The sequence below is a fragment of the Delphinus delphis genome, chromosome 2 (genome assembly GCF_949987515.2).
Source record: "Delphinus delphis chromosome 2, mDelDel1.2, whole genome shotgun sequence".
Taxonomy (NCBI): Eukaryota; Metazoa; Chordata; class Mammalia; order Artiodactyla; family Delphinidae; genus Delphinus; species Delphinus delphis.
In genome coordinates this window covers 31,539,727-31,563,453 of record NC_082684.1, presented here as the reverse complement: position 1 = coordinate 31,563,453, position 23,727 = coordinate 31,539,727, and the positions used below count along the sequence as shown (strand labels likewise).

Here is a 23,727-nt window from a genome sequence, read left to right as displayed (position 1 = left end):
CTCGGGAACTGGGGGCCATGGAGGGCTGGGGGAGGGGAGGAGATGAGAACGCAGATGCAACCTGGAGAAGTTCTGTGATTCACATACACCTTTGAGAAGGGCGAGATTGACCTGTAAAGTAACAAGCAACAGCCATTCACTGCACATCACTTTGACCAGACAGTGGGTTGCCAGTGAGGACTCTCTGGCCAGGAAAAGATAGATGTGTCAGTCAGTACTGGTCATCTCCAAAGTTCATATGTACTCATGAAAATCCACAGAAGGCTTATATGTTAAAGGATTAGTACACGCTTGGCATATGACGCAGCAACTCCACTCCTATGTATTTACCCAAGAGAATGAAAGTGTATGGCCATGCAAAGACTTACACACAAGTGTGCATAGCCATGCTATAGCCCCAGACGGAAACTCCAATGTTCATCAACAGAATGTTACGTAGCAATAAAAAGAAATGATCTACTGTTACATGCCACAACAAGAATGAATCTCAAACATTATGCAGAGTAAGAGAAGCCAAACATAAAAAGAGTACATAATATTTTAGGAACCAAGATGGTGAAGTAGAAGGATGTGCTCTCACTCCCTCTTGTGAGAACACTAGAATCACAACTAGCTGCTGGACAGTCATCAACAGAAAGACACTGGCTCTCACCAAAAAAGATACCCCACATCCAAAGACAAAGGAGAAGTCACAATGAGACGGTAGGAGGGGCGCAATCACAGTAAAATCAAATCCCATAACTGCTGAGTGGGTGACTCACAGACTGGAGAACACTTATACCACAGAAGTCCACCCACTGGAGTGAAGGTTCTGAGCCCCACGTCAGGATCCCAAACTGGGGGTCCAGCAACAGGAGGAGGAATTCCTAGAGAATCAGGAAGGCTAGTGGGATTTGATTACAGGACTTTGACAGGACTGGGGGAAACAGAGACTCCACTCTTGGAGGGCACACACAAAGGAGTGTGTGCATCAGGACCCAGGGGAAGGAGCAGTGACTGCAGGGGAGACCGAACCAGACTTACCTGCTAGCGTTGGGGGGTCTCCTACAGACGCAGGTGGTGGCAGTGGCTCACTGTGGGGACAAGGACACTGGCAGCAGAAGTTCTGGGAAGTACTCCTTGGCGTGAGCCCTCCCAGAGTCGGCCATTAGCCCCACCAAAGAGCCCAGGTAGGCTCCAGTGTTGGGTTCCCTCAGGCCAAACAATTAACAGGGAGAAAACCCAGCCGCATCCATCAGCAGTCAAGCAGATTAAAGTTTTACTGGGCTCTGCCCACCAGAGCAACAGCCAGCTCTACCCACCACCAGTCCCTCCCATCAGAAAACTTGCACAAGCCTCTTAGATAGCCTCATCCACCAGAGGGCAGACAGCAGAAGCAAGAAGGACTAGAATCCTGTAGCCTGTGGAACAAAAACCACATTCACAGAAAGATAGACAAGATGAAAAGGCAGAGGGCTATGTACCAGATGAAGGAAAAAGATACAACCCCAGAAAAACAACTAAGTGAAGTGGAGATAGGCAACCTTCCAGAAAAAGAATTCAGAATAATGATAGTGAAGATGATCCAGGACCTCAGAAATAGAATGGAGGCAAAGATCGAGAAGATGCAATAAATGTTTAACAAAGACCTAGAAGAATTAAAGAACAAATACCTAGAAGAAATAAAGAACAAACAAACAGAGATAAACAATACAATAACTGAAATGAAAAATACACTAGAAGGAATCAATAGCAGAATAACTGAGGCAGAAGAATGGATAAATGACCTGGAAGACAGAATGGTGGAACTCACTGCTGTGGAACAGAATAAAGAAAAAAGGATGAAAATATGAAGAGAGCCTAAGAGACCTCTGGGACAACCTTAAATGCAACAACATTCGCATTATAGTGGTCCCAGAAGGGGAAGAGAGAGAGAAAGAACGTGAGAAAATATTTGAAGAGATTATAGTCGAAAACTTCCCTAATATGGGCAAGGAAGGAGCCACCTGAGTCCAGAAAGCGCAGAGAATCCCATACAGGATAAACCCAAGGAGAAACACGCCAAGACACATAGTAATCAAACTGGCAAAAATTAAAGACAAAGAAAAACTATTAAAAGCAGCAAGGGAAAAACGACAAATAACATACAAGGGAACTCCCGTAAGGTTAACAGCTGATTTCTCAGCAGAAATCCTACAAGCCAGAAGGGAGTGGCATGATATACTTAAAGTGATGAAAGGGAAGAACCTACAACCAAGATTACTCTACCCAGCAAGGATCTCATTCAGATTCGATGGAGAAATCAAAAGCTTTACAGACAAGCAAAAGCTAAGATAATTCAGCACCACCAAACCAGCTCTAAAACAAATGCTAAAGGAACTTCTCTAAGTGGGAAACACAAGAGAAGAAAAGGACCTACAAAAACAAACCCAAAACAATTCAGAAAATGGTCATAGGAACATACATATCGATAATTACCTTAAACGTGAAGTGCTCCAACCAGGAGACACAGGCTTGCTGAATGGATACAAAAATAAGACCCATCTATATGCTGTCTACAAGAGACCCAATTCAGATCTAGGAACACAGATCTAGGGACTGAAAGTGAGGGGATGGAAGAAGATATTCCATGCAAATGGAAATCAAAAGAAAGCTGGAGTAGCAATACTCACATCAAATAAAATAGACTTTAAAATAAAGAATGTTACAAGAGACAAGGAAGGACACTACATAATGATCAAGGGATCAATCCAAGAAGAAGATATAACAATTATAAATATATATGCACCCAACATAGGAGCACCTCAATACATAACGCAACTGCTAACAGCTATAAAAGAGGAAATCGACAGTAATACAATAATAGTGGGGGACTTTAACACACCTCACTTACACCAATGGACAGATCATCCAAAATGAAAATAAATAAGGAAACTGAAGCTTTAAATGACACAATAGACCAGATAGATTTAATTGATATTTATAGGACATTCCATCCAAAAACAGCGGATTACACTTTCTTCTCAAGTGCGCACAGAACATTCTCCAGGATAGATCACATCTTGGGTCACAAATCAAGCCACAGTAAATTTAAGAAAATTGAAGTCATGTCAGGCATCTTCTCTGACCACAACCTTATGAGATAGAAATGGATTACATGGGGAAAAACACATAAAAAACACAAATACATGGAGGCTAAACAATACGGTACTAAATAACCAAGAGATCACTGAGGAAAGCAAAGAGGAAATCAGAAAATACCTAGAGACAAATGACAATGAAAACACGAAGATCCAAAACCTATGGGATGCAGCAAAAGCAGTTCTAAGAGGGAAGTTTATAGCTATACAAGGCTACCTCAAGAAAAAAGAAAAATCTCAAATAAACAATCTAACCTTACGCCTAAAGGAACTAGAGAAAGAAGAACAAACAAAACCCAAAGTTAGCAGAAGGAAAGAAATCATAAAAATCAGATCAGAAATAAATGAAATAGAAACAAAAAACAATAACAAAGATCAATAAAACTAAAAGCTGGTGCTTTGAGAAGATAAAATTGATAAACCATTAGGCAGACTCATCAAGAAAAAGAGGGAGAGGACTCAAATCAATAAAATTAGAAATGAAAAAGGAGAAGTTACAGCAGACACCGCAGACATACAAAGCATCCTAAGAGACTACTACAAGCAACTCGATGCCAGTAAAATGGACAACCTGGAAGAAATGGACAAATTCTTAGAAAGGTGTAACCTTCCCAGAACGAACCAGGAAGAAATAGAAAATATGAACAGACCAATCACAAGTAATGAAATTGAAACTGTGATTAAAAATCTTCCAACAAACAAAGGTCCAGGACCAGATGGCTTCACAGGTGAATTCTATGAAACATTTAGAGAAGAACTAACACCCATTCTTCTCAAACTCTTCCCAAAAATTGCAGAGGAAGGAACACTACCAAACTCATTCTATGAGGCCACCATCACTCTGATACCAAAACCAGAGAAAGATACTACAAAAAAAGAAAATTACAGACCAATATCACTGATGAATATAGATGCAAAAATCCTCAACAAAATACTAGCGAACAGAATCCAACAACACATTAAAAGGATCATACACCACGATCAAGTGGGATTTATCCCAGGGATGCAAGGGTTCTTCGATATACATAAATCTATCAACGTGATACACCATATTAACAAATTGAAGGAGAAAAACCATATGATCATCTCAATAGATGCAGAAAAAGCTTTTGACAAAATTCAACACCCATTTATGATAAAAACTCTCCAGAGAGTGCGCATAGAGGGAACCTACCTCAACATAATAAAGGCCATATATGACAAACCCCCAGCAAGCATCATTCTTAATGGTGAAAAACTGAAACATTTCATAAGATCAGGAACAAGACAAGGATGTCCACCCTCACCACTATTATTCAACAAAGTTTTGGAAGTCCTAGCCACGGCAATCAGAGAAGAACAAGAACTAAAAGTAATCCAAATGAGAAAAGAAGAAGTAAACCTGTCACTGTTTGCAGATGACATGATACTGTACATAGAGAATCCTAAAGATGCCACCAGAAAACTACTAGGGCTAATCAATGAATTTGGTAAAGTTGCAGGATACAAAATTAATGCACAGAAATCTCTTGCATTCCTATACACGAATGATGAAAAATATGAATTAGGAAACACTCCCATTTACTATTGCAACAAAAAGAATAAAATACCTGGGAATAAACCTACCTAGGGAGACAAAAGACCTGTATGCAGAAAACTATAAGACACCGATGAAAGAAACTAAAGATGATACCAACAGATGGAGAGATACACCATGTTTTTGGATTGGAAGCATCAATATTGTGAAAATGACTATACTACCCAAAGCAATCTACAGAATCAGTGCAATCCCTCTCAAATTACCAATGGCATTTTTAACAGAACTAGAACAAAAAATCTTAAAATATTTATGGAGACACAAAAGACCTCGAATAGCCAAAGCAGTCTTGAGGTAAAAAAAAACGGAGCTGGAGGAATCAGAATCCCTGACTTCAGATTGTACTACAAAGCTACAGTAATCAGGACAATACAGTACTGGCAGAAAAACAGAAACATATATCAGTGGAACAAGATAGAAAGTCCAGAGATAAACCCACGCACCTATGGTCAGCTAATCTGTGACAAAGGAGGCAAGGCTGTACAATGGAGAAAAGACAGTCTCTTCAATAAGTGGTGCTGGGAAAACTGGACTGCTACATGTAAAGGAATGAAGTTAGAACACTCCCTAACACCATACACAAAAATAAACTCCAAATGGATTAGAGACCTAAATGTAAGACTGGACACTATAAAACTCTTAGAGGAAGACATAGGAAGAACACTCTTTGACATAAATCACAGCAAGATCTTTTTTGATACACCTTCTAGAGTAATGGAAATAAAAACAAAAACAAATGGGACCTAATGAAACTTCAAAGCTTTTGCACAGCAAAGGAAACCATGAACAAGGTGAAAAGACAGCCCTCAGAATGGGAGAAAATATTTGCACACGAATCAATGGACAAAGGATTAATCTCCAATATATATAAACAGCTTATGCAACTCAATATTAAAGAAACAAACAACCCAATCCAAAAATGGGCAGAAGACCTAAATAGACATTTCTCCAACGAAGACATACCGATGGCCAAGAAGCACATGAAAAGCTGCTCAACATAATTATTAGAGAAATGCAAATCAAAACTACAATGAGGTACCACCTCACACCAGTTAGAATGGGCATCATCAGAAAATCTACAAACAACAAATGCTGGAGAGGGTGTGGAGTAAAGGGAACCCTCTTGCACTGTTGTTGGGAATGTAAATTGATACAGCCACTATGGAGAACAGTATGGAGGTTCCTTCAAAAACTAAAAATAGAATTGCCATATGATCGAGCAATCCCACTACTGTGCATATACCCAGAGAAAACCATAATTCAAAAAGACACATGCACCCCAATATTCATTGCAGCACTATTTACAATAACCAGGTCATGGAAGCGACCTAAATGATCATCGACAGACAAATGGATAAAGAAGATGTGGTACATATATACAATGGAATATCACTTAGCCATAAAAGGAATGAAATTGGGTCATTTGTAGAGACGTGGGTGGATCTGGAGACTGTCATACAGAGTGAAGTATGTCAGAAAGAGAAAAACAAATGTCTCATATTAACGCATATATGTGGAACCTAGAAAAATGGTACAGATGAACCGGTTTGCAGGGCAGAAATTGAGACACAGATGTAGAGAGCAAACATATGGAAACCAAGGGGGAAAGCAGCCAGGGGTGGGGTGGTGGTGTGATAAATTGGGAGATTGGGATTGACATGTATACACTGATGTTTATAAAATTGATGACTAATAAGGACCTGCTGTATAAAAAAATAAAATTTAATTTAAAAATATTTTTAAGTACATATTGTATTATTTTATTTATATAAAATTTAAAACAGGCCCAACTAATCTCTAGTGACAGAAGGCAGATCAGTGCTTGTTTGGGATGTAGAGATTGAATACCAAAAGGCAGGAGGGAACTTTGGGATGATGGAAATGTTCTATATCTAGATTATAGCAGTGATTACACGAGTTTGCACATGTGTCGAAACGCATCTCACTGTACTCTTAAAATGGGTGCAGTTTGTTGTGTGTAAATTATACATCAACCTGATTTTTTAAAAAAGATCCTGTTCCCAGAGAGCTAAAAATATGAAATTTGTAATAACTTTTCTTTCAGACACAGTCTTTGATAGGGTGCTTTTAGCGATTTCATAGATTTTTTTTAACTTTTGCTTTTTTCCTTTACAGTTCTTTTTTAATTCTCCAATCTAATGTGTTATATGTTTTTTACTTTAGAAATTAAAACTGTTATCTGTGTAATATTTAATTTTACAGTGTCCTATAGTGTATCAGTGCTCTCATACACATTATATCACCCACAACCCAGAAAATTATTTTAATCCCCGTTTTATAGATGAAGATTAATCAAAACTCAGAGAAATTACGCAAATTGCCCTTTTCATGTTTTCTCTCTTGTCCTCTATTTAATCATTTTATAAAACAGCATATTTCCTTATTTTTTTCTCTTTCGCTAGTCTCTTTAAGGATTTACCTGGTTGTTAGAAGTAAAATAAACCAATTAAAGTCTATCTTGGTTTACAAGAGATATATAATGAAAATCTTACAATCTGTGATCTCCTTGAGGACAAGGACAATATTAATCTCTATGTCTATGTCCTCCTTGCTTAGCACAGTGCTTGGCCCCCTGTGAATGTTTGCTACATGAGTTTCATTGTTTTCGAAAAATAATATTTCGTGTGCCTCCGCTCATAACTTCTTATGAGAAGTTTCTAAAATGCTTTTGAAATCTTTTCCTAGAATTGGAAACATTATCTCTTTTTATTTATTTGAAAACTAATGAAAAACATTGAAAAGTAAACATCTCCCAAGAGTAAGCACCTTCCGTCATCCCATACCATCATACAACAGCCCCACAAAGAAGTCACTGCCAATAATTTGACGCCTATCTTTTCTGACTTCCCCAAGTTCATGCAGACATTTCCAACTATATGTATAAATGTCTTCCTTTTTAAAAATGTAATCATGCTATAGAAATTGATCTGGAGTGCAAGCTTTCTTCCCATTTAGTTTACCATGGACACCTTTCTAAGTTAGCACATATAGAGGCACACCACATTCTTTAATGACTCTGTAGTATTCCAGAGTATAATTTTTACTCCATTTATTAAGCTATCTCACTATTCATGGACATTCTGATTGTTTCAGTTTGTTTTTTTAATAAAATTATTTATTTATTTTTGGCTGTGTTGGGTCTTCATTGCTGTGCGTGGGCTTTCTCTGGTTGCGGTGAGCAGGGGCTACTCTTTGTTGTGGCATGCAGGCTTCTCATTGCGGTGGCTTCTCTCGTTGCGGAGCACGGGCTCTAGGCATGCGGGCTTCAGTAGTTGTGGCACCCAGGCTCAGTAGTTGCGGCTCATGGGCTTTAGAGCACAGGCTCAGTAGTTGTGGCTCACGGACTTAGTTGCTCAGCGGCATGTGAGATCTTCCCGGTCCAGGGATCGAACCCATGTCCCCTGCATTGGCAGGTGTATTCTTAACCACTGAGCCACCAGGGAAGTCCCTGTTTCAAATATTTTATCAGTAAAACAGTGCTGAATGATGTACATAGAAGTTTACATATTCATTCAACTATTTTAAGTGAGAAGAAATATTTGGACAAGACTAAGCATTCTCCACTTTTGGCATGCATAATGATTTCCAACTTTGTTTCTGTTTTATTAAGAATGTGATTATTGCCTGTCTCTGTATGTTTATTTTCCATTCAAATAATTGTACAAATACCGCTATCCAAGGATGTCATTCCTTCCCTAATTGAACAGCTTGATGAAAGAGAGCACATCTTATGGCATCTAGCTATCTGCTGGTGTAGGAAAGTGAACTCAGTATTTAAAAGAAAGATTAGCATGGTTGCTGGTGTGTGATGGACAGAAGTCAAGAGCCATCCATCAGTATTTTAAGTAGTAAATTCTCTTAGGGCATGTTCACTAGAAGCAGAGTCAGAGTCCAGGGTTCTCGTGCAAAAGACTAATTGAGGGGATGCCCTCAGGACAGTCTGTGAGGAAATGATGGAAGCAGGAAAGAGCAAGGGAAGAAGCTAAGCAGAAGTGTCTTTCAGCTGAGCTCTAGCCTCCCCTGGTCTCCAGAGGGAGCTCTGGAGTGTGAATGTCACCCAGAGTTCCGTTTTGTACCTTGCACCTCCACAGCCAAGGGGGGAATAATCCTCTCCTGGCATTTCCTACCCAGGCAGCTCCATTAGCTGAAGGCAGTTTGTAGAAAACGGAACAGCTGTGAGCTGTTACGAGCCAAGCTCAAAGCAGTGGAGCGAGGAGTGCACCAGCCTTATAAAAAGTCTGGAGAGGCACTAGTAGGTCGTCTTGCCTGGAGTCCTTTCCCTTCCCCCACGGTGCCATCTCCATCCACTGAAAGTGTACTCATTCTTCAAGATCCAGCCCCAGACCACCTGCACTGTGTAGCTTTCCCTAATCACAGCAACTGGATTTAAAAGGTGTTTCAGTTAACTTTTATAATCGTAAATTTTTAAAAATCAGAATGAAAAAATACTCTAAAAAATGTGTTCAAGTCCTGGCATTACAATCATATACTAATTTTCTAAACCTAGGAAGCAGTTAAGCCTCTTTGAGCTTCAGTTTTGATATTTGTAAAATTCTGGTATTACCTGCTCAATCTACTTCACCAGGTTGTTGTAAGAGTGAGATGAAATGTTGTATCGGAGAACTTCTTCCATTATGTACCCACGTGTACAGTGAAGACTTCCCTTGGTCTCATGTAGATGAACCCCCAGACTTGGAAGTGCATTCTTGGGGACATCGGCTTCTTGCTGTCACTGTCTGTCCTCCAGATAGCACATACTCCAGTCAGTTGACTTGAGCACAAATGAGTCACTTTACCTGGATGTAAAAATTTATCAAGGCAGCCAATATAATATTTGTGTTTCCTTAATAGCACACCATTTCAGAAATTCTGATTTGTGTTATGATTATTTTGGATTTATATCCTGTATCCCCTGTTAATTTTTAGGTTTCTGAATGGGAAACACATTTCATATACTCCTTTGTTTCATCCATGCTACCTGCCACGTAGTCTTGCATGTGGTAGATATTAAATAACGACTTGTCACATAAGGCCGAGAGGTTTTTTAGGGAAGACTTTACTAGCTTCTCTAGGGCTAGGACCCTTAATTTGTCCTCAGAGCTCATAGTTTTGAGCCTTATCTTAACTAAATGAGAGGCAGGATAAAATGGTTTATTATAATCATTCTAGAGATGTGGCTTTAAGTGAAAAGCACCTAGTTAAAAAGAAACGCAATTTAGAGACCTTTTATGTAGTTTTAGCCTCCCTTAACTGATAGCAGTGAGATAATCCTTTAACAGAAAAAAAAAAATGAATGAAGATATGAAAACCAACTTGAATAATTTATCTCTAATAATGTTAACATGTGCTGAAATGAAATATATAAACTAGTTTTTTAAGACTTTTAATTTAGTAACTGATTTAGTAATTTCAGAAGCTTTCATCATCCTGGAAGTCATTCTCTTCTTTTCCTAAAATTGTAGGTGTATTTTTTATCTCTGTGTATAGGACCATTTCACTTCTCCGGATGAATACGATGACCCCACTGTGCTCTACGAAGCCATTGTGTCTCATGAGAAGAACCTCGTCATAGCCCACGAAGGGGACCCTGCGTGGCGGAGTGCAGTCCTCGCCAACTCACCCTCCCTGCTTGCTCTGCGGCACGTCATGGATGACGGCGCCAACGAGTACAAGATCATCATGCTCAACAGACGCTACCTTAGCTTCAGGGTCATTAAAGTAAGGTTTGGAGGCACACGTTTGCCTCTGAAAACAATGGAACTTAGATAACTGTGTCCAAACTTTTAAAAAGTAATTGAAACTCTTTTATAGAAAACAAAAATAATGACCATACTACATTAACGTTTATTGTTTTTGAGCTCTTAATTTATTTTGTCAGTAATTTACTCTGTCCTCTGAAATTTTTTCATGTGCCATAAAGCCTTACATTTTTTGCTTATTTCTCTCTTGGCAGTCTCTTGCCTGTTATATGTGCTCTTGGGGAAGCATCTCTTCCTAAAATGTCAGCACTGTATTGCTAATAAGATGTGATTCCTAGGTTGCAAAATAATACTACAGCTTGTACTTCACAGTAGCTAACTGTAAATGGTTCACTCTAACTTGCTGTTTTGTTTTGTTGTTTTTTTTAAGCATCTCAGGGCTTTAGGAGGCTTAATCTCTGACATTTTATTTTGATAGTTTGTAATGTTTTTTCTTCATTTAATCAGCCCCCAAAATCACAAACATCCTTTCGACTCTAAATGTTTGTTACCTCTCATTTCTATCAAAAATATTTATTATCCTAGTTACAAAATTCAGTGCTTCACCAATTTAGAAAACTAAATGGACTACATTTTACTTGGTATTTTTACAAGACAGCAGAGGGAAGAGCTCTGTAGGTGTTTATTATTTAATAGCCTAATGACAGTGGAAAATAGTTAACTCCTGTTCAGATGTGACCTGCTTATATTTGTTTCCTGCTTTTCACAGTTGGTTATCGTAATGTCTTTTATGTCCCTCCCATTTCCACTCTTCTGTTTATATAAATTTTATTCTTGGCCCTTTAACCTAATTCCCATGTGTTCTGGTTTTCAGGTGAATAAGGAGTGTGTCCGAGGCCTTTGGGCAGGGCAACAGCAGGAACTTGTTTTCCTACGTAACCGTAACCCGGAGAGAGGTAGCATCCAAAATGCCAAGCAAGCTCTGAGGAACATGATAAACTCATCTTGTGACCAGCCTATTGGCTACCCGATCTTCGTCTCACCCCTGACAACTTCTTACTCTGACAGCCATGAACAGCTTAAAGAAATTCTTGGGGGACCTATCAGCTTGGGAAATATCAGAAACTTCGTAGTGTCAACCTGGCACAGGTGAGCCCTAGGACTGCCTTTTCCAGTGGTGGTGTGTCCTGACCCGCTTAGTCTAGGCAGTGTGCATTAGCACCACCTGGAAAGATTGTAGGAAAAGTACAGATGCCACGGTACAATAAAAACCTGTTACACCTGAGCTTCATGAAGTAGAACCTGAGCATTTGTATCTGCAAACTCTTATTAAGTAAATCTAATGTACAGTAGTCTGGTCAGGAACCACTGCTCTAGCATTTAGTAGAACCTTGGATAATTCCCTCCTTGTAGTTTTTTAAACTCTCTATTGCAGCTTATTGCCACTATTAGAATGTGTGGGTCAGCAAACAGGGCAAATGAGAGAAAAATAAAAGAAACTGGTGCAAGTCGATTACATTCTTTTTGTATTCCGTTCCAGCAGTAGGGGGAGCATGCTGTCCATGTTGAAGCTCCTCCTTGTGAGGTGCAGAGATACTGCTGCCATTTTAACAGTTAGTCAGCACTCACATCTCAGATATTTAGTATCTTCAAGTATGCACATGAATTTTTTTCCTCTGCCTTTTGTGTGGTAAATTATGATATATGGTGCAGGAACATCATAATTTGATGGATGGCAAAGAAAAATCTCAGGTTAAGAGTTGTTCAGTTCCTTAAATATCAAAACTTAATCCAAAACAAGACTAGAGCAGCAGACTCAGAAATAGGTGTTTTAAAATTCTTCCAGGAATACCCAGCATTAAAGAGTAAAATTTCACCATTTTAACGTCTACCCCTATTCAAACAGAGGGAAGAATACAAACCAGGGTAGTGTTCAAAGAAGTTTTCTTTTCAAAACATACGCGTTGTGCTGGAATTGCCTTGTTTGCCCAGGACTGAGTGGTTTTCTGGGATGCAGGATTTTCAGTGCCAAACTGAGACAGTTGTGGGCAAGCCAGGAGAGTTGGTCACCCTACGTTTTAAAAAAGAGAAGAGGGCTTCCCTGGTGGCGCAGTGGTTGAGAGTCCACCTGCCAATGCAGGGGACGCGGGTTCGTGCCCCGGTCCGGGAGGATCCCACATGCCGCGGAGCGGCTGGGCCCGTGAGCCATGGCCGCTGAGCCTGTGCGTCCGGAGCCTGTGCTCCGCAACGGGAGAGGCCACAACAGTGAGAGACCGCAAAAAAATAAAAAAAATAAAAAAGAGAAGAAAAATTATTACAGCAGTTCTCTTCAGGTGTGCTACAGAATAAATTAGGTTTAATTTAAATCAATTAGGTATCGTGGGTTGTATACAGTGACAAGGATACTATTTCCAGCTGAGATCTTAATGGAACAACTTGTTATGTGCAGTTCTTTGTTATGGTGTAGAAGAGATGATAGAGTGTAGTGTAAAAGTGAAGTTGATTAGAAGAACGGAGGCAGTGAGTATGAGGGAGATACGCGAACATCATAGACTCTTTTGCTTCTTAATGTTGATTGCCCCATGAAGATTTCCAAAGGTGAACATTAGTAGCATTAAATGTTCGGAATACAGTACCTATCTTGAAGTGATCTTGGGACCATGCCTCCTACTCCGGTGTTTGTTCCTAGGTTAAGGAAAGGTTGTGGAGCTGGCTGTAACAGTGGTGGCAATATTGAAGATTCTGATGCTGGAGGTGGAGCCTTTTGCACTAGTAACAGTGCGACAACTGCCAATGATCCCCACAGCAGTGCATCCCAAGGAAGCACTGGAAACCCAGGCCAGGGACCGGGAGCAGGACTCCATCCGCCTATCACATCTTACCCTCCAGCACTAGGTAATGTGAAACAGAATTATGTGTGTAATGTCAGCCTCTCAACTGTGGGGTTCAGGTAGTATGTGTGTATAAAGAGGGTGACATATTACCTACTTAGAAATATATAAATAGAATGTTTTGTTTGATTCCCAATAGGACGTTATCCTACTTGTTTATATTAATCATTTAATATATATAAATATACACCATTTGAAATAGCATTTCTTTGAAAGTATCATTTTTAAAGGCCAATAATAGTTAACTAATATAATTTACTTCTCTCCTGTTGAACAACGATTTGGTTTCTTCTGAGTGTTGTAATAATCTTTGTATATAAATCTTTGTAATCACTTATTATTTTCTTAGGCTGGAAACTTTAAAAATGGAATCAAGTCAAAGTTTGAGAATATTTAAATATGAGAATATTTAAGATATGATACATAATGCCAAAAATCTTTCCAGAATTCTTTTTTATTTCTTTTACACCAATTGGTACTCTGACCAGTCGTCTAGAGGAATGCCCAGCTTTGAGTATCATTGTTTCCACCTCTGCTGCCTGCTCTCTCAGAGAGACAGGAGGAGGGGGGTGGTCTTTAGTTGCATATTTTTAATTTGCATTGCTCTAATAATACCTGAGGTTGGAAACTTTTAAATGAGTTTATCAGATCTTCTTTCTGAAGTAATGTTAAGTCTCTTGCCCATTTTTCCACTTGGTTACCTTTTTCTTATTTGTATGTTCTGGATTGGAACTCTTGGTCAGTTTTCTGTACCACAGACATCTTTTTCCATTCTGTATCTTGGCTTTCCCTTCTCTTTCTGTGAAGAGTGGCTTGCCTTTTTTTGTTAAGTTCTTAATTTTTGTGTAGAGCAATTTACTGATCTTTTCCTTTATGATTAATACTTTTTGTATCCTATTTAAGAAATTTTTCCTTATCCCAAAGGAAGCTATTCTTTTACTAATTTGCCTTTTACATGAGAGCTGTAATCCACCTGGCATACAGCAGGACTCAGGTCTTACCTGTTCCTGGATGGCTGGTCGATTGATCCAGCACTGTCCTTTCCCCCTCTGTTTTGCATGGATCAGATGAAGTTTTAAAAACATTTACTTAAAATGATTCAAAAAAATGTAATGGCACTGGAATTGTTAAGACTCTAAATAGGTGTGTGATCGACACTTTGTTATGTTCTTTTTTAACTTCTGAGTGAAAACCTAAAACTGCCAGTGTTCTTTAAATACACCTTTTACTTTTAACATTGATTAGCTCTTTTTATTTTCAGATTAAAAAGTACATGTAGTTATTTTTCAATATAATTGATAATAATTTTCTAATAATCTTCGCATCGCTCTTCACAAATCTGAAGAATCCTATCGAGCCATTAGAAGAAAGGACACAGGATAACCTACTATTTAGTATCACTGATCATTCATATTCAGTAGTGATCCCTTAATGTACATGCATATTACAGTGTGGCATCACTGTGCCTCTATAGGTAGTATAGCTTGTCATTGGGATAGATTGAAAGGGCATTAATACTGTATTTTGAGAAATAGTAGCTACAGAGCTTGCCACATAGTAGATCCTTAATAAATATTTCTCACTGTCTCATTTCTATGAGATATTCATGTATTCTGAAATATTTCAGTGAAAGAAATTTTAGGATTTATCTCAACCTAAATACCTGCTATTTCCTATAAATTATTTAATTGTATTTTTTTTATGCCCCAGAATTTGAATTTTAAAAAGCTTCAGCAAATAGAAATTATGTTACAAAAACCACATAAGAAAATAGATCTCAGATATTTATCTCTTTTTGGCAACTTTAAAAGTTTTAGGTATAAATATTAAATTCAGTAAATTCACCAACTAATTTAAGGTGCGAGGCTTAAGGGAGAAAGTCTTAGAAGCTACTGAAGAAGCAGTTGTGTTTGGGTCATCCCACTGAGAAGGAGCGCTGCTGTTGTTTCTCCCTCCCCAGCCGCTAGCCACAGCTCTCACTCTGTGCAGTCCAGCCTGGTCCGGCAGTCCCCTGCCCGGGCCTCTGTAGCCAGCCAGTCGTCATACTGCTATAGCAGCCGGCACTCATCTCTCCGGATGTCCACCACGGGATTTGTGCCTTGTCGGCGCTCTTCCACCAGCCAGATATCGCTTCGCAACTTACCGTCATCCATCCAGTCCCGCCTCTCTGTGGTGAACCAGATGGAACCCTCCAGTCAGAGCGGCCCGGCCTGTGTGCAGCATGGCCTGCCTTCCTCTAGCAGCTCCAGCCAAAGCATCCCAGCCTGCAAGCATCACACCCTCGTGGGCTTTCTTGGGACAGACGGTGGTCAGAGCAGTGCCGCTGATACGCAGCCCGGCAACACCTTAAGTCCTGCCAATAATTCCCATGCCAAAAAGGGGGAGGTGATTTACAGAGTCCAGGTGAGTAAGCCCACGGTTCTTCTTGCACTGTTTCTCTTACTCGTTTGTTTTTATTTCTTGTTTTTTTGAGTGAAGGACTCTTGTGAAGACACACCTTATATTGCTTAGTCTGAAGACTAGAACAGTTTTGAATGTTGAAAAAATGTTTCTGCCAGTATAAAAACTGAAAGCAAGCAGTTTTTCACTGGTGGTATTTGTTCCCTCTTCAGCATGGTTATGTGGCCATTGCAGTTAAGGTCTCCTAGGAGGCTAAAAGGAGTTCAGGTGGCTCTTTAGGTGGTTTTTTATTCCGTTACAGTCAGTGGAGAATTTGAGACACTGTGAAAGAAATTCTGTTTGGGATTATATAATTATTTGTCATCGAGGGGAAAGTGAATTTTTGAATTCATTCATTCATTTTTGAATGAATGATCCATATTTATTTATACTGCAGATTGTGGATCCCAGTCAGATTCTGGATGGGATCAACCTGTCAAAAAGGAAAGAGCTGCAGTGGCCTGATGAGGGTATTCGGTTAAAAGCTGGGAGAAACAGCTGGAAAGACTGGAGTCCCCAGGAGGGCATGGAAGGCCACGTAAGTTCTCCTATGAAGCTGGTGCTCTGACTTTTTTGTAGCCTGACTGGTATGCCTGGTTTTTAGCTGATTTATGTACTTATGCTTAATTACCAAACTGAATTACTACCTCTAATCTTAAGGATAGAGTCTGTGAGTGTATTCAGGGTCTCTGCCACTAACTGCTTGTTTTATTCTGAATCATTAGGTGATTCACCGTTGGGTGCCTTGCAGCAGAGATCCAGGTACTAGATCCCACATCGACAAGACAGTACTTCTGGTTCAGATTGAAGATAAATACGTGACTGTAATCGAAACTGGGGTACTAGAACTTGGGGCTGAAGTGTGAGCCAGTGTTTTATAACTTCATTTCTTTTCCCTCAAAATTCCAAGAGATTGGAAAAAAAGAGGAGCGAGCAGAAGATGCCTGCAGGTATCCCTTTGATCCTGTAGGAGAGACTTGAACATAGAGTGGGCTTGGTTAAGCACCTCTCCTTCGCCCTTCACCCTGACTCCTGTCACTGTCTCCATCCCCAAATAAAGCTGAAATATTTTTTTAAGTTAGCTGCTGAGAAAACATCGTGCATGAAGGATAAAGTTCTGTTAAAATACATCCTTAAAAAAAGTTTTTTCCTATGCATTGCCTATGCTTTAAATCAACAAACTCTTGCTTTCTAAACTATGATCTCATATTTTTCTAATTTTTTTGCCAAAAATAATTGCCATGTTTTGTCATAAAACATGAAATCCATTTACCTTGATTTTTAAAAACAGACAAGTGTAGAAACCTTCAGTTTGACATATAGCAGTATAAAAGTTTAATGTACAGTGAAAAAGACTATGAACAGACATAGATTTATCTTATTCCTTGAGCGCTAAAAACTTTAATGAAAAAAACTGCACTAATTTTTTACAATGCACTATAAAGTCTGAGATTTCTCAGAACATTTATTTATATATAAAAATAAAATACCATTATTTAAATTGCCTTTGGGATTAACCCCTTCCCTTTCCTTATACGTAGCAGGAACTGTGCTGCTCATTTTTCTTTAGTAGTCTGTACTTCATGCCAGTCCACTGGATGTTTCCTTTAAAATGAATACTTAATCTCAAGATACACGTAGCTTCATCACTGGCATTTCCCGGAGCCAGTTAGTCAGTGACTCAGTCCCGTGAACACTCCTGCCAGCTCCTGTGTCCACATTTCAGATGGGCTCCAACACTGTGTGCGTCCCAGCTACCCTGTTTCTCCCACTTGGGGCAAGTTCTGCTGGGGTCAGTTCTGGGAAGAAAAAATACTTTTGCTTTTCAAAGAAGAAGGTGAACGTCCTGGAATTTAAAGAAAGGATGGATTGCCTTTTATTTTAAGAGTTCTTAGCTCTTGAAGTTATTCACATGCAGTTCAGTTAATCAAGTAAAAGTTTTTCAAACAAAATTATCCAAATGGTGCAGTTCTTATTGTTATATCCCTCTTTAAAACTTTGCCTATTATTTTCCTCCTCTCTTCTTATTCTATTACTTGAATTTTATTTCCTGTGATTTATAGTGTGTAGCTGTAATTTGGAATATTTATAACTGTGATGAACTTGACTTAATTCATATGTTGTCTCATAACTTAAATTTTATTGGTTTTTTTTTTTAAATGTATGTATTCAGGGAAATATATAACTCAGATTTACAATTAGACTAGGTGGGAACTGCAGTTTAGATTTAATTTTCAACATATGGCGTTTTTTAAATCCTTCAGAAAATTTTTCTCCTTTTGTGTGAAACTCCAAAGAAGACTGTACATCTGAGCATTTAGGAGCAGCCATCTTTCTGCCCCCGTGAATGGAAAGTAAAAAGAAGCAGGTGAAGTTAATTTCAGTCATACATTTTGTTTAGTCCATTATATCCAAAGTATTGCTATTTCAGCATGTGGTACTAGCCGTATTTCAGGTACTTGCTAGCCACATGTGCTTAGTGGTTACTGTATTGGACAGCGTGGGTTTAAAGTGTCTTCTGATGAGGTGAGAGGAGATAGAAGCTGTTTTTCCTCCTAATTCTGATGTAGATCTTACAGTATCACATGACGCTTCAGTGGAAGGAATGAAAGCTAAGGAAGTAAATAGCTAATATATAGCCTCTGATTGCATTTTCACTCCAAAACCGATTTACTTTTCCTTTTTCCAATTTTAAATTTTTGTGGGTATTCAGGAGCCAATGTGCCTTGTGTTGAGGTTTCCAGACTTCACACACTTTGCAGAATTTACTGTTGAAAAACTTTTTGTCAAATGATTTACTGAACATTTACACAAAGGTACCCTTTCTAAATTGACCAGTTAAAATGTATTTTTCCTGATGCTGTCATTATGTTCTGTGTTTGCCTTATTTTGGCAAATCTACAATATGCCATTAAGGTTCAGGTTCTTCTTTTTTCTTCTGAAACTGAATATATGATCTGTTTGTCTATCTGTATTATCTAAAATCCTCTCAGAGGAATTATGCTCCCTGCTGCTTGTTCCCTTTCTGAGATGAATATGATCTCTTCATGGTCATTGCCTAGATGAGAAGATAAGTGGAGCCTTTCCAGTCTTAAATAGAAGATACTTCATTTTCCTACACAGAGAAAAAGAAAAAACCTGAACTTCAAATGTTTAAGACTAAAACATATAGTCTTTTTAAAATCATAATACTTTTCTAATAATTGCATCAGGGGAAGCATTGATAATTAAAGAAGGAGTCATGTCTTAAAAATAATTGGAACTAAAGTATAATACAGAAATATACACACTTTCATTAATTAAGTTGATTATACATGTCTTATTCAACCCTGTCCCCTGCCACCCCACACCCCCTTGGAGATTAGTGAGCTGTTCATTTAGATTCCCTGCTTAGCCTTTTTGATTAGTATATAAGACTCCAGTATACGCACATTAGCGTCTTTAGTTCACAGTTGCCAAAACGTTCAGAGTTCCATAATTTGAAAGTAAAAATATGTAATTAAAACGCTAGTTTTTTTCATTTGCTTTAAATAGTTTTATTGATATCTTTCGGGTTTTTTTTCTTGTTTGATTTTGCTTTTTCCCCCTTTAGAGAGAGTTCTGGAATAAGTTATAAATTCCTAGCTCTTTTGCTGTTGTTGTTATTCAGTGTTAAAAATCATTTTATAACTCAAATTTTTGGTTAATCTTCCAGTTTATAACTTGGTGTAAGCCCTATTTTTACACCATTTTTCAATACTTGATAAAACTTTATATGTTCACTTTTTTCTAAAGAACTATAATTTTTCCAAAAGTCTAGATTAATACAAGATGTTGATCTTTAAGGGACTTGGGAGAGTAGGTGGTGAGGCTCTATATTTTTAAGGTAAAAGGAGATTAATTACCTTTCAGGAAATTAGCGAACAGACTTATCAGTGTTCTGCCTTCTTTGAGTTTCCATTACTGGAAGATTAACTTCCATTAGATTTGAAGTTGTTTTTTTTTTAATATTTCAAGTAAATCTGAGATACTTCTACAGACCCTTGAAGCAGAATTAGTCAGACAAGATTTCTCTCCCGAGTGAACTATGGAAAATTACTCTGTGTACCAAATGTCAGGCAGTGGAAATACAAGTTTTTACGTAAGAAACAACAGCTCATTAAAAAGATGTATTTTTCTTCCTGGGTTAGTTTACTTTTCCATCTCATATGAAAATATAAGAAAAAACAGCCTCAAATCTAAGCAAGGGTAGCTTAGCCTTAACGAATCCCACTTTGCTTCTGAGCAGCATCCTTCTGCCTCTGCTTAGGAAATCTTCATGTGGTGGATTGCTGCACTGAGTCCCATTCATCCAGAACTGAGTCTTTTAAACTTACATTTGCCCAGAGGCTAAGGTTATTGTTTTCTTTCAAAACTCTTCCCTCCCAAATATGTGACTTGAGAAGAAGATAACAATAATTTTGCATGAGAATTCTTTGCATTTATGTTTACTAGCTACAAAACTATAAAAGGCTGCCCGCGTTGTGATTGACTTTTGTGTTTGTTTTCATTACTTTTTCATGAATATGGACACAGCCCCCCCCTTTTTTTTAAAGTCCTCAATATTCGTTCTTGTTCTTTTTTGTAGTATATTTTAATCACGTAAAATTACTTTGCTTGGACACAGACCAAGGGTAAGATGTCATTCAAGGCTAAGATGATACTTGGAGCCTATTAATGGACTTTGAACTTTCTGTTTCAGTCATATATGGAAATTGAGTTTTATTTATCTGGAGAAAGAGGAAAATTAGCTATTACCATGTATTTGTGCAGCATAAATTTTAATATTACGTTGGATATGTATAGTTTTTTTTTAAATTAAGTATTAAAAAACCAGCCTCTCTTTTCTTCACTTCATTTTTTTAAACAAATCTGGTTCATATATACCTAGTCCTTCTCATTTGTTTAGGTGATTGGAGAGAAGTTAATTATTATACAAATAGATCTGGTAGGTATGTGAGTGAAGTATTAATTTTGTTTGAAACAGATGTATATTTTCTGCTTTGAATCACCTCTCCAGAGTCATCTTGTCAAGAATTATGTGTGATAAGAATTTCTCTTTACTGCCTATCAGCCACATATTCTTTCTGAATTAGAGAAAATAAGTTCTATTTGTGAACTGAACTTCATTATCTGCCGTTTTATGGAAGCAGCATAACATTCTTTGGGGGACCAGAGCTGAGTGTCATCACAAGGTTACATGACAGCTCTCTTCTAAGGCACACCTATTATATAGGGTTATACCTTTTTTCTATGCTTCAGCTCTGCACCTGACAATTTATGATTCAGAGGATCCAAGCTAGAAGGAAGAAAGGTCATCTAAGATTGTGATAAGGATGAGTTCCTGCGTGGTATCTGCACAGATGGGGTGATACCCTGGAATTCGAAGCAGAGTAGTAGTGGAGAATGAGATGGCTGCTCCAGATGACTCTTGGATTTAGCGTAATTGTGGTTAAACACGATTTTTTATATATGAAACTTGATTCTACAACCAAAATAATAGAAATGGGGGAAAAATCATGTCTGCTTATGCTTTTTTAAAGTTTATTATAGTTTAAGTAAAAATAAATTGTAAAAAATGATTACCTTAACCCTGTACAAGTCTGGCAATGAGCTCTGCATGAGGAAATGGAAGAAAGAATACTGAAAATGATTCCAGGAAGGTAGGTGGGAGGAAGGAGAATGGTTTTCCCTTTTCTGATCATGGGCTCTGAAAGTATTCATTGCCTCTACCAGCATTCAGTATAAACCAGAGATAAGAATATATGTACTCACGTGTGTCTGTGAGTGTGTGTGTGTGCGCGTGTCTGAGTGTTTGTTATTCTAAACAGCTTGTAAATACGGTAGATGTTTAAAATGGAAACTAAAAGCTGAGATTGTTTTTTCTTTGCAAATATATTGCATCAAAGATACAGTATCGACAGTGGATAAAACATGGAGGAAATAAATTTTTTTTCATTTTGCCTTCTGTCCATTTTTGTCAAATTAAGAAAAATCAGAGTTTACCATATTAAGCTCTGCCTAGCATATTTTAAAAACATGTACTTGGTTCTGAAAATAATCATTTTAAACAGAAGCTTTGGCCTATTAACATGGGATTCAGCTTATAATAGAAATGTATAAATTTCATAATAAAAGGATAGCTTTTCACACTTGGCAGAAAGGTTGTAGTTTACATCTTCTGAACTTATCTGAATGTGTCCTATTAATGATATAATATCAGATGGAACATGTAGGATGATGGATGAAAATGCGTACATGTTCACTGTATCACACTAAATTACAGTACAGAAAATGGAAAGAACATACAGGTTATAGTCATCAAAATCAGACAAATGCTAACTTGGTGTGTGTACTAACCCACTGATTTCATGTATAATACTTCAAGAAAATGCAAGCTGACTTACAATGATAATAGATATACTCTTGACTGAGTCACTTATTAATCCTTCAATGAGTCATTTTAACTATAAATAACAACCAAAGCCAGCAGGGTGCAGGTGACGTGCCATTGGCATCAGAGTCCCAAACAGTTTGCTGTCTTCCTGCCCAGGATCACAGTGGCACACCTAGAAATGTAATGGCATTTAGTCTTATAGGATCTTATAGGACAGTATTTTTTCTAGTGACAGGAAACATGCTGGTTAAATGAAACACATCTTCAAAGAAAGGGATTTTCTGTGTATGTGATCTACATTAATCTTAGAGCCAGAGATTCAAAAGGGAGTTGACCTGAAATTTGGGTCCCCTAAAAGCGCTTCGTTGTTCGTAAAGTGCAGTTTACTTAGGATTTTTTTTTCTCCTAAAGGATCCGAAAATGTTGGCCTGTAACCGATGAATCTCACCATGTAGGTGCATTTTTCCTCTGGGGAAGGTAAAACACACCTTGTGAAGTAAGGACATGACGAAATGATGGCTTTTGGGGTATTGGGGTATTCATTCAGCACTTACTATATAAAACGTTTGTTTTATTCCCCTTTTCCCCCATTCATATGTGCTTATTAAAGAAAACTAAATATGATTGAACTTCATGCTTCGAAAAATGTAATTTGGTACAAGAGGATCCCTAGATCGCTCTGTAATTTCTCAGGATATATATTAACAGCAAGTGGTAAGAGGTGAATCCGTCTTATCTGAAAGCCTTTTAAGAAACCATTCAGTTTCAGTGCCCAGTAAACTGTGCTGAAAGGGAAAAGTCATCTTTCAGTCCAGCGTTCCTTTTTGCTCCCAAGGACATTGTATGAATCCATAATAACCGGGCCCATGTAAGGATACTCCAGGCCAGTCCCATCCTGAAGCACAAGCATCCTGACTTGTCTTTATCATATAGTCACCATCCCAGGCCAGCACTGAATTTTATCAGATACCAAGCAGCGTTTTTAATACTGTTAATGGGTTTGCTCTCAAAAACCACCCACCACTTCTCGGTTGTGTACTAGTTAATAACACAGGATGTCCCAGTGGGAACTCAACAGTGGAGTACAAATGGCTAAAGTAAGGTTTATCTTTTTTTTAGACAAAATGCAGATTTATCTAGCTTATAAATTTGGGGATGACTCCTTTGGTACAATTGCATTAAGATACTATTTAAATAGTTCTAAAATATTTACTTAGAATGCTTACAGTTGCAAGGAAGAAAAACCCCAATTCAAAGTTCCTGAAACAGGAAATTGGCTCATTATAAAATGAAAGGTAAACTGGGCTTTCAGGATTGATTAATCATGTTATTCCAGCTCCGTGTATCTAATTTTCTCAACTCTGCCCTCCTGTGTATGCTGGCTTTCTTTTCAGACTGGAACTAGGTGTCTATTTCTAGACCTCACTCCATACACATTATCATTCAGAATAAAACACTTCCTGTTACCTCCCTTAAGTGGGAAAATCTCCCAGAAGCCTGAGCATATTTCTCCTTGCATCTCATTAATGTAAGAGTTGACACATGCAAGATCCTTAACCTGTCCCTG

General features: G+C 38.2%; 1 protein-coding gene across 3 annotated transcripts in view; it reads left to right on the top strand.

Moving 5' to 3' along the window:
• The window catches only part of PCNX1 (pecanex 1), a 171,014-nt gene extending 149,287 nt beyond the window's left edge, over positions 1 to 21,727 (top strand). For all 3 annotated transcript variants that reach the window (XM_060004314.1, XM_060004313.1, XM_060004312.1), the window contains 6 exons: positions 10,204 to 10,434; positions 11,290 to 11,564; positions 13,105 to 13,310; positions 15,267 to 15,709; positions 16,143 to 16,283; positions 16,471 to 21,727. In XM_060004314.1, coding sequence (XP_059860297.1) covers positions 10,204 to 10,434; positions 11,290 to 11,564; positions 13,105 to 13,310; positions 15,267 to 15,709; positions 16,143 to 16,283; positions 16,471 to 16,611 — 1,437 coding nt within the window. In that variant the 3' untranslated portion in view covers positions 16,612 to 21,727. The remainder of the gene's footprint in view (positions 1 to 10,203; positions 10,435 to 11,289; positions 11,565 to 13,104; positions 13,311 to 15,266; positions 15,710 to 16,142; positions 16,284 to 16,470) is intronic.
• Positions 21,728 to 23,727: the final 2,000 nt, after the last annotated feature.